The 10,780-nt window shown below is 39.2% G+C and overlaps 3 protein-coding genes across 4 annotated transcripts in view; 1 reads left to right on the forward strand and 2 right to left on the reverse strand.

Moving 5' to 3' along the window:
* LOC104741390 (ATP-dependent DNA helicase Q-like 5) lies at nucleotides 7-5,386 on the forward strand. The gene is made up of 19 exons (XM_010462248.2): nucleotides 7-1,021; nucleotides 1,119-1,172; nucleotides 1,304-1,416; nucleotides 1,521-1,736; nucleotides 1,811-1,889; nucleotides 2,006-2,059; nucleotides 2,141-2,215; nucleotides 2,329-2,382; nucleotides 2,484-2,528; nucleotides 2,620-2,714; nucleotides 2,801-2,930; nucleotides 3,072-3,170; nucleotides 3,287-3,342; nucleotides 3,440-3,542; nucleotides 4,074-4,202; nucleotides 4,319-4,488; nucleotides 4,657-4,681; nucleotides 4,773-4,888; nucleotides 4,975-5,386. The coding sequence occupies exons 1-19, from the start codon at nucleotides 20-22 to the stop codon at nucleotides 5,069-5,071; spliced, it is 2,712 nt and encodes a 903-aa protein (XP_010460550.1). The 5' UTR covers nucleotides 7-19; the 3' UTR covers nucleotides 5,072-5,386.
* On the reverse strand, nucleotides 6,362-7,524 carry LOC104741392 (probable CCR4-associated factor 1 homolog 5). The gene has a single exon (XM_010462249.2). The coding sequence runs from the start codon at nucleotides 7,404-7,406 to the stop codon at nucleotides 6,462-6,464; it is 945 nt and encodes a 314-aa protein (XP_010460551.1). The 5' UTR covers nucleotides 7,407-7,524; the 3' UTR covers nucleotides 6,362-6,461.
* The window catches only part of LOC104741393 (probable pre-mRNA-splicing factor ATP-dependent RNA helicase DEAH4), a 6,856-nt gene continuing 3,761 nt past the window's right edge, over nucleotides 7,686-10,780 (reverse strand). For both annotated transcript variants that reach the window (XM_010462250.2, XM_010462251.2), the window contains 8 exons: nucleotides 9,950-10,164; nucleotides 9,693-9,785; nucleotides 9,481-9,604; nucleotides 9,221-9,368; nucleotides 8,802-8,871; nucleotides 8,430-8,590; nucleotides 8,098-8,273; nucleotides 7,686-8,012 (listed from right to left, as the gene is read on the reverse strand). In XM_010462250.2, the coding sequence (XP_010460552.1) occupies nucleotides 7,865-8,012; nucleotides 8,098-8,273; nucleotides 8,430-8,590; nucleotides 8,802-8,871; nucleotides 9,221-9,368; nucleotides 9,481-9,604; nucleotides 9,693-9,785; nucleotides 9,950-10,164 (1,135 nt within the window). In that variant the 3' untranslated portion in view covers nucleotides 7,686-7,864. The remainder of the gene's footprint in view (nucleotides 8,013-8,097; nucleotides 8,274-8,429; nucleotides 8,591-8,801; nucleotides 8,872-9,220; nucleotides 9,369-9,480; nucleotides 9,605-9,692; nucleotides 9,786-9,949; nucleotides 10,165-10,780) is intronic.

Here is a 10,780-nt window from a genome sequence, read left to right on the forward strand (position 1 = left end):
AAAAAAAATTCAATTTCCGATGGATTCCGATTCAGACCCCGATGGTTCTCACGTCTCCGCCACTCCTCCCCGAGACCCATTTCCACCACCTCCTAGACCTCCTCAGCCACCGCCAGTCTCCCTTAAAGTTGCGTCTTCTTCTTCTTCTCACTCGAAGCCCAAAGCTCCAAATCCTTCACATAAAGCTCCAACCCAGTCCTCTCTCCCTCCTCCTCCATCTCCCTTATTCACCAATCTCCCCTTCCGGATCTGCGAATCCAAACCCGTTGTGTTCTCCTCTTCTGTTTCGTCCTTCGCCAGACTCCGCAGCAGAGCTTCTCTCACAACATCTGACGAGAAATTGAAACCGGACGGCGCCGATTGTGTGGTGGAGCCACCTCCGGTAGTAGTGGCAGTAAACGCACCTCCAAAACCCGTTAGGAGAAAGCCTCCCAATCTAATCACCGATACTATAACTTCTCCGCCGGTGAAACCTCCGGTGTTTCGTACCACCGGTAACGGCGAGGGTAATTTCGTGAAATTGAACTTAAACGGCAAGAGAGGGAAGAAGTTTCCCAGCAAATACAAGGGCGTCTCCAAATCTAGAAGCAGTTACGCTTTCAGAGGGAAGAGATACAAGAAGAAAGAAGCTGATGGCCAAGGCGAATCCTTGTTGGAGGAAGACTCTGATTTGCAGAAACAGGTTGAAGATGAAGCTAATGGTTTCATCAGCTCAGTCGAGGATGCGATTCTTGCTGTAAAGGCTGAGGCTTCTGATGAGAATCTGACGAAGCTGTTGAATTTAGTGTATGGTTATGATTCTTTTCGAGATGGGCAGTTGCAGGGGATCAAGATGGTTCTTGGTGGGAGTTCAACCATGCTGGTGTTGCCTACTGGTGCTGGTAAGTCTCTCTGCTACCAGGTTCCGGCAATGATTCTTCCGGGAATCACGCTTGTAGTGAGTCCTTTGGTTTCGCTGATGATCGATCAGTTGAAGCATTTGCCTTCAATTATTAAGGGTGGTCTCTTGAGCAGTAGCCAGGTGTGTGTCACAACATGTTTTTTTTATATATATTGAGGTCGTTTTCTTGTCTTTAGAAGTTACTAATGGAGTCTGCTTTGGGGATTTGTTTCAATAGAGACCTGAGGAAGCAACAGAAACATTGCGGAAACTTAAAGAAGGCATAATAAAGGTACGTTCTGTTAGGAAGTTTTGGACGGCTTTACCTTTGATAAGACTGTGTGGTATTGTTTAAGGAACTTAGCGACGTGATAAGCTATTTGATTTGGAAATACATTCATTGGTTTTATTGTTTAATTTCAGGTTCTCTTTGTATCTCCCGAGAGACTTCTCAATGTAGAATTTTTGTCAATGTTTCGCATGTCTCTATCTGTGTCACTTGTTGTTGTGGATGAGGCACATTGCGTATCAGAATGGTGAGCTTCTTGTCAACTGGTAGACTGCGTTTCTCTGTTGACTGTAGTATCTACTGTTTTTCCTTGTTTTTTCTGTCTTGGTGATTAAGAGCTACTCTAAACAGGTCTCATAACTTCCGCCCTTCATATATGAGACTCAAGGCATCAATGCTGTTTTCTGAACTCAAGGCAGAATGTATTCTTGCGATGACTGCAACCGCCACTACAATGACTCTTCAGGCTGTCATGTCTGCACTAGAGATACCGTCAACCAATCTTATTCAGAAGTCACAACTGAGGGACAATTTTGAGTTGTCTGTCTCATTGAGTGGAGCTAACAGGCAAGTGCTTTGTTTATATTTTCACCTTTTGCTCCTCCTCTAGTTGTTACTGAGTGAGATCTGAAATTAAACAGAATGAAAGATCTATTGATTTTGATGGAGTCTCATCCATATAAGGAGATTCGAAGCATCATTGTGTACTGCAAATTTCAGGTGAAAGTACTTAATAATCTACAGCCTTTTTTTCACGCTTTACAAAATACATTTTTGATGTCTTACTGTATCATGCATGATGCTAACTTAAGCAACTTTGGGCGGTGTTTGCGCAGTATGAGACTGACATGATAAGCAAGTATTTACGCGATAACAACATCAATGCAAAGGTTGTTTCCATTTTAAAATCTCCGATATACCTGTATCTATGGCTGATTACACCCTAATCAAGCTTAACTCGATCTATTCAGGGTTATCACAGTGGTCTTCCTGCGAAGGACCGTGTTCGCATTCAGGAGTCATTTTGTTCCAACAAGATTAGAGTGGTGAGAAAACAAGTTCACTGATTTCCATACGCTTTGTGTCCAATTTACTCATCCAAACTACCACTGAAAGTTAAGCAGATGTCAGTATTCAAATATTTTTTATGTTATGGAAGGTTGTTGCAACTGTGGCATTCGGCATGGGACTTGACAAGGGAGATGTTGGAGCTGTAAGTCTAATGCAAACCCTTAGCATGCTTGAACATATCTTCAACTACTCGCATCTTGTATAATAGTATACATGCTTCTAAATTTTCTGAGTCTGCTTTAGGTAATCCACTTCAGCGTGCCAGGCAGTTTGGAAGAATACGTTCAGGTTCAAACCTTTTTTGTTTCCAGGTTCCTTTTCAAGCTTAGTGATCACTGTGCACATAACGTTCTCGGGAAGCTGATTGAAAATGTTACAGGAAATTGGACGTGCTGGTCGCGACGGGCGATTGTCTTATTGTCATCTCTTTTATGATAATGAGACATATCTAAAGCTTCGGAGTCTTTCACACAGGTGATTGGTGTGGGAATAATCATCTGTCGTGGCATTGAATTAAGAGAATTTTAAGCTTACCTTTGCTTTTTCCCCTTCTTCTTCAGTGATGGTGTCGATGAATATGCAGTTGGAAAATTTCTCACCCATGTGTTTTCCACTGAGACAAAACAACATGAGAAGATAAGCTCGCTAGTTATTGAATCTGCCTCTCTCAAATTTGACATGAAGGAAGAGGTTTGTTTAAAAACTTAATGTCATTTCTTGAAACCCATTGTTCTCTACCTTTATATTATCAAGTGTTTGATCTTGTGAGATGGTGGGCGGAGAAAAAGGTTTTAGAAAGGATATTCTGAATTTTCACTGTGGATCTGGCAGGTTATGCAAACGATTTTGACACATTTGGAGCTGGGGGAAGTTCAATACCTACGTATGCTTCCACAACTTAACGTCTGTTGCACTTTGAATTTCCACAAGGTAGGGAAGCTGTTATCTGAATACTTTCGTGTTTAGTGACAAGTTCCACTATATTATGTTAATGGTGTATGTTCGAGAATTTTGATGCTCAGAACATTGTTATGCTATATGTGCAGTCTTCTCCAAACACTCTGTCTGCACGAAATACCATAGTTGCAGCAATTCTGAAGAAGTAAGTATTTATTCAGTTTCTTCAGCTTTGCTGGTCAAGCGATTCTGTAGAAGTATTAAAGTTGCAGCAATGCTCAAGACTTCTCTGTTGTGTTTAGGTCTCACGTGAAGCAAGGGTTGTATGTCTTCGATATACCAGCTGTGGCCTCTAGTATATTTGTTGCAACAACAAATGTCTTAGCTGAGATTCAAACTCTGAAGGTTGATAACACTTTTCTCTCAAATATGAATCTGTGGCTTAGTACGAGATATCTCAAGTTTCATTTCATCTTAATAAGCATATTTATCTAAACAAGGGAGACATGATTGAATTGCATGCATTAAAAGTGAAGAAGAAACTTAAGTCTACAGAACGGAAGGACATATGAATTGAACAGAACTGATAGACACATGAATTATCTTCAGGAGTATTACTCTAGTACAATATGGAAGAGATAATTAACTAGTATGGTTTTGTAATAAAGTTTGATTATATCTCTCTATGGACTATTGGTATAGACTTAACTGAGAAAATTTAACTCCGAGAAAAATGTATATATTAATCATGTTTCATCTGTTTTGTTCAATTGCTTGCGTTCTGTTAAGAACTCTTTTGTGTGAGTTCCACTTGAAATCATGAATTTAATTGATATTCCTGATCTCTAATTGATGGTGTTGAGTACTTGATCTTGAGGTTGATTTTCTAGCGCTGTTAAGATCTTGTTCGTCGATATGTCCTTAAAATCATTGTAGATGAAGGGGGAAGTGACATACGAGTTGAAGGACCCTGCCTTTTGTTACACAATCCTAAAATATCCAAGGGAAATATGTTCATTGTCCAGTCATCTTACCAAGTGGCTCACAGAGATTGAAAGTTGCAAAGTAAGTTCTTAAGTTTATCAACTGCAGCTAACAGCTCCTCACTCTTCCTTGGTTTATCTTGACATAAGTTCCAACATGTTTGCTTATATGTAGCGATAATTTTGCATTTGATATAGGTGAGAAAACTGGATATTATGTCTAGTGCAGCTGTGGCTGCAATCAATGTCTCCAACACTTCAGAACTTAGTTTTGGTGCCAAGCAAACTCTGAGCCTGCAAAGCAGAATTTTGGATTACTTCAATGGTGACGATAAGTGTGACACTCCGAGCAAGACGACTCAAAATTGGTACTAACAAGATATTTCACTTCTATTCACATAGATATTCCAAATTTCGAATAGTGCATAGCAACAAAGGAAATTAAAACTGGGGCTGTTACATACCTTCCCCTCATTATTTTGGTTTGTCAAAGTCTTCTTTGCATGAAATTGATCAACATTATATTGTGGATGCAGCGCCTTTCTACGAGCAGACATAAAGGTGAAGATCCAAGAAGCCACATTGTTGTTTATACTTTTTTTATTTTGCCTTGTATTCAAAGAATGTTCAGTTAATGTTGTGGGGAAAACAGGTGTTTTTGCAGAGTAATCGCCAGGCCAAATTCACACCAAGGGCCATCGCGAGAATAATGCATGGAGTTGGAAGTCCAGCCTTTCCAAATTCAGTCTGGTCCAAGACTCATTTCTGGTATAGTCATCATCTAAACCAAGCCATGCAAGTGATTGTTTGATGATGGATGGTACATGTGATTTTATTGAAATATGGCTTTGCAGGGGAAGGTATATGAGCGTAGACTTCCGTGTGATAATGGAAGCGGCACAAACAGAACTGTTCAATTTTGTTGACAGAAATGCAGCTTTAGCTACATAGAAAACATTATCGAGTGGGACATGAACATCTCCACAGCTACTTGACCAATAAATAAGGGAGTCATTGTGAATCACAAGGTAAGGTCACATATTCTTCAGCCCAGTTCGGATGAGAATGATTGATAGCAATTCTAACTTCTAAGAGAAAGATGTAAGAACTAGAGGCTTTGAGTAGATTATGACTGGAATAGAATATATATACTAGAAACTTGAGCTTTGAACTTTGTCTGGATCAAAAGCATTTTCATTTATTTGTGTGTATTCTAACTTAAGATTCATTGAAATATTTATAAAGAGAAATTTTGTCATACGACAATGGAGGGTTGTGATGATCAACAAGAAAAGATGAAAGTTATCTTTGTGTTCAAAGAAAGATGTGATAAAACAGAATATGTACATAGTAGGCTGCAGTGCAGTCATGTTAAACGTTAGATCATACATAGTTAGTTCATTCCTTGGCCGGCACCACTGAAGTAACCACCAAAAGATGGGTAAGCATCATACTCCATGGGTGGCAGCTGTGGTACATAACTTGTAGCNTCTACGAGCAGACATAAAGGTGAAGATCCAAGAAGCCACATTGTTGTTTATACTTTTTTTATTTTGCCTTGTATTCAAAGAATGTTCAGTTAATGTTGTGGGGAAAACAGGTGTTTTTGCAGAGTAATCGCCAGGCCAAATTCACACCAAGGGCCATCGCGAGAATAATGCATGGAGTTGGAAGTCCAGCCTTTCCAAATTCAGTCTGGTCCAAGACTCATTTCTGGTATAGTCATCATCTAAACCAAGCCATGCAAGTGATTGTTTGATGATGGATGGTACATGTGATTTTATTGAAATATGGCTTTGCAGGGGAAGGTATATGAGCGTAGACTTCCGTGTGATAATGGAAGCGGCACAAACAGAACTGTTCAATTTTGTTGACAGAAATGCAGCTTTAGCTACATAGAAAACATTATCGAGTGGGACATGAACATCTCCACAGCTACTTGACCAATAAATAAGGGAGTCATTGTGAATCACAAGGTAAGGTCACATATTCTTCAGCCCAGTTCGGATGAGAATGATTGATAGCAATTCTAACTTCTAAGAGAAAGATGTAAGAACTAGAGGCTTTGAGTAGATTATGACTGGAATAGAATATATATACTAGAAACTTGAGCTTTGAACTTTGTCTGGATCAAAAGCATTTTCATTTATTTGTGTGTATTCTAACTTAAGATTCATTGAAATATTTATAAAGAGAAATTTTGTCATACGACAATGGAGGGTTGTGATGATCAACAAGAAAAGATGAAAGTTATCTTTGTGTTCAAAGAAAGATGTGATAAAACAGAATATGTACATAGTAGGCTGCAGTGCAGTCATGTTAAACGTTAGATCATACATAGTTAGTTCATTCCTTGGCCGGCACCACTGAAGTAACCACCAAAAGATGGGTAAGCATCATACTCCATGGGTGGCAGCTGTGGTACATAACTTGTAGCCATCATAAGCTGATCTTGGTATTGCTGCTTTCTCTTTTCGTAATCATGCAAACCGCAAGCCATCTTGGTGAAGATACGAGCCGTGAGTTCGCTGTCAGAACCAGCGTGATGAGCTATTCCGACACGCCTCATCTGTAACGCATCTGCTATCTTCTGTAGTCCGTAATGGCTACTTATCCCGCTGCATAACTCGGCTATATTCTTGACGTCAAAAACGTCTCCCAGAAGGGTCTCCACAGCCACCTCAAAACCTTGTGAAGTCTTAGGCAACGGTTCTCCTCCCGTTAAGCCTTTAACTAGATAAGCCTTGTCGTATGAGCCTTGAAAAGTAACCCAACTCATCCTTTTCGACTTAAGAATCTGAGCAAACTCCCCGAAGAACTCGTCAATCCCGATTCCTTCCTCACGTATCTTGTCAAGATTGAGACCATTACTTCTCAGAAACGCGATAGATTTGTCGTTGTAAGCGTCAACTGATTCGTCGAAATCAGAGAAATTAACTTCCCATGTTCCACGGGTATCTCCGTTACCGTCCAACAACGTAAACCCTAATTGAATCAGATTGGTATTGCCGACGTTATATCTCATGTCTCTGTACCGGGTTTCCTCGCTCGCGTCTACAGGAGTCTCCAACAAGCATCCCGGAAACTCTGTATCTACAGCGATGAAACAACTCTTTCTCAAACAATCGCTTATGGCATCCATCTCTACTTCCTTGTTCCATCTCCAAACTTCACCACCACGACTTTGCTTCATCTCTCTGATTTTATCTTTTAAGGGTTTCCAGAGCAACTGTTTTGTTTTATTATTTTTCGGGGACGAGAAAAGCCAATAATGAACAGTGAGCATTCCTGAGTTATATATAATATATGGCCTGATTAGGTTTTTCACTTTTTATTTATACAAAGATTATTTTTGTTCACAGTTTTCCTTTTGTTTTTCTTCAGCAGGACACACAAAAGTTTCCATTGTTGTTAATGGAAATTAAAATGCTCGCGTTGCCTTTTTGACTCATAGTTTCTTGTTCGACACGAGTTTTCCTTTTCTCTTTCCAAAGCGGTTTACTGTTTTTACCACTAAACCGAATTGAAATGCTATGACAAAATTAAAGTCTCGACTCTGTTCTAATTCCAAAACCCTTTTCTTTCTTTCTTTCTGGGGATGTTCAAACATACCAACTTAAGAACATACAAATTGTCTCTCTAATAACAAATCTTCTTAAGAAAGCTTTTCTTTTCTATTCTTTATGGGAACGAAAATAAATGTGCTTTAGTTGAATTACTCAATTTACGTTTGAGGCATCAAATTTATTTCTGTCCTTTACGAGCAAGAAACCGTTCTCTGGCTGCTTCAATCCGACTCTCCACATTCTCAATAACTGCAGGTGTTTCTGCATCGTCCTTAGACAACTCCATCTTCTTCTCAGGTTCTTTGACAGAAGAAGCCGGTCCACCGCTACATAAAAAAGGTTAGACAATACTGATCAATTACTAAAAGCTAGAACAAAACTGGACTGCAAAGAGTAATGTTTTGTTTTTACCTCAATTTTCTGACATTTAATTTCTCGATCTTTCTTTTGATGGGAGCCACCCATGACATTTCTACTACACAAACATTCCGCATGAACGGCCGTGTGGTGGAAATCAGCTCATGGAACACTACGTAGTTAGGCAACATTCCGTCCCTGTCGGCAGTCAACACAGATGATGGATGCACCTGTAATCAACCGAAAAAATATCAACATGTGGAGGATGGCACCAAAACTGGGAGACTTACACATCCTAATTTAGTTTACAGTTTTGCTATAGATCTGAGCTAATGATGTAATAACAAATCTGACACTGTAACAGATAAGGGAGACTTGGACTGAACCTGGACTAGCTGGGACGAGAAATTAAGAGTCCGGTATCCATTGTGACGAAGCATCCTCTCAGCAACTTGGTTTGCATTACCAACGCATAGAGCTTTCCTCAACTTCCTGTAGTCGTCTCCGCGTGAACTCTTCCTTCCATGTGCCCCAACTTCCAATCGATCTGGCTTGTCAAGGAGACCAATTTATTTTAGTGACGGTTGATTATATATTATGACACACCCAACTATTGCATGTCACAAGGGAAAGGAAGGGAGAACGATGACATATGTTCTGGTTCCATAGGAGGTATAATAACCCTTTAGGGCTGAAAGCCATCGAGTGATATTAAGTTGATTATATGGAATCTTGTTGTGTAATGAAGCCATACTAACCTTTGGATATTTTCTGCATAATCTGACACAATTGTCTTCTAACATCTTTGACAAACACCATCCCTCGCATCTGCAAATTAATTTTCAGTAAAAGTTATATTTCTTTCTAAAGGCATCAGGAACCTACAATGATGTACCAAAAGAGACTATCAAAACAATGGTAGTGTATATTTCATCAACCCCCACAACTGATAGGTATAAAATTGTATAAAGCAGAAGATACAAACATGAACGCCCACCGAAGTCACGTCTCAATAATGAAGAGAGTTAATATGCTATATAGGTTGTATTAACTGCAGCGAACAGTATATAATTAACCACCTTCTGAAGTAAAGCATTAAGGCTTTTGATGCACCATGCTTTTCACGTGGGATACTTGAATATAGATAGGAAAAGAAGAAAGAAAATGGAACAACTACCTGCATGCCATTTTCTTTGCACCATACAGGATCATAATTATTACGGTCCCAAGACTCGAAAATCTGTAGCAGTTGAATGTGATCACCATATCCGGATCCATCAGGAAGATTAGAATCATCATGCTTCCTCTTCTTTTCACTGGGTTTACTATCATGCAAGCACAAACCATAAAAACAAGAGTTGATGCATCTGTATCTAGACAATGTGATTTTAAATGTTTCATAGTCTGACTCAGGTATTGTATATCGTAAAAGCTAACCTCCTAGCCGGAAGTAGTGTAGTCTCTGCTGACAGCATAGCAACGACTGTTAGAGCTTGTGATAAGCAACCGCTTTCATTCGCTTCTATCAATGTTCTTGACATTGATGGTTCTAGTGGAAGCTCTGTTGAACCACAAATATGCTCAGTATGAGATAACAGCTCAAACTATAAGAAAAAAATCAACAATGAAAAAACTGAACTAAAACATACCAGACATTGTCCGTCCAATACTTGTTATTGCTCCATTCGCATCAATTGCATCAATGAAATACAATTGCTTCAATGCATCTTCTAATGACTCAGCTGAAATTACAAGTAGGACATAAACCAAAGATATATTATCTCACTGAAAAGTTCAAAAATATCACAAACTAAAAAGAAAACCAGCAGATTGTGTACTACAATCCATTTACTTTGTACAAATACTTATAAGAGGCATCTAACTCCAGATAGAAATAAGTTCTTACATGAAGGAGCATCAAGAAAATCGAACTTGAGAATGTCAATATCAGGAAGATCCAACGATTTCAAGTATAGAACACTCCCAGCAAGAGAAGTTCGTTGTATTTCAGGAATTGTTGCATCAAGGAAGTCATCTCGGTAGACTGCCAATGGGTATAAACGATAACATTTCCCAGGTCTTGTTCTGCCAGCACGTCCTGCACGTTGGTTAGCTTGAACTCTGGAACACCACAATGAAACAGAAAAAAATTCAAAGAACAATAAGCAAATAGGAGCTTGATGAAAACTGGAGTAAAAACCACTGTTATATCTGATGAGGTCCTTTTGAACCACTATAGTTCCCTTTTGAGCCAATTGCAGTTATCTTTTTCTAGTTAAGGCTATACATATCATCCACATCTAATACAAGTTCGTTATATGTCCAATATAGCAGGCCATTTAATGAGGATGAAGGTTGAAACCAGACTCATTTGCTTACTTGCTAATTTGAATAACATCAAGAGAATACATTCCGCTTGATGGGTTATATTGTCTTTGCTTCACATACCCGGAATCTATTACATACCTGTCAGAGAAAAACAGGGCTAGGCTGAGAATGCTATCGATCTCCAAATTGTCAAAATCTTATCTAAATTTTGCCTAAATGCAGACATGAACACATGATACATACGAAGACGACTACCGGCAACAGTGACAGGACAATCGGAACAATCAAGCAGATTCAAGAATGCAGAATAAGTAATCTTCTCATACTAAATGCAGTTTTAAAACACTTGACAAAGAGACAGCACGACCTACATGTATACATAAATGTCTCAATCGTCTGTTTCAAGTAA

Source organism: Camelina sativa, chromosome 14 (assembly GCF_000633955.1).
Source record: "Camelina sativa cultivar DH55 chromosome 14, Cs, whole genome shotgun sequence".
Classification (NCBI taxonomy): Eukaryota; Viridiplantae; Streptophyta; class Magnoliopsida; order Brassicales; family Brassicaceae; genus Camelina; species Camelina sativa.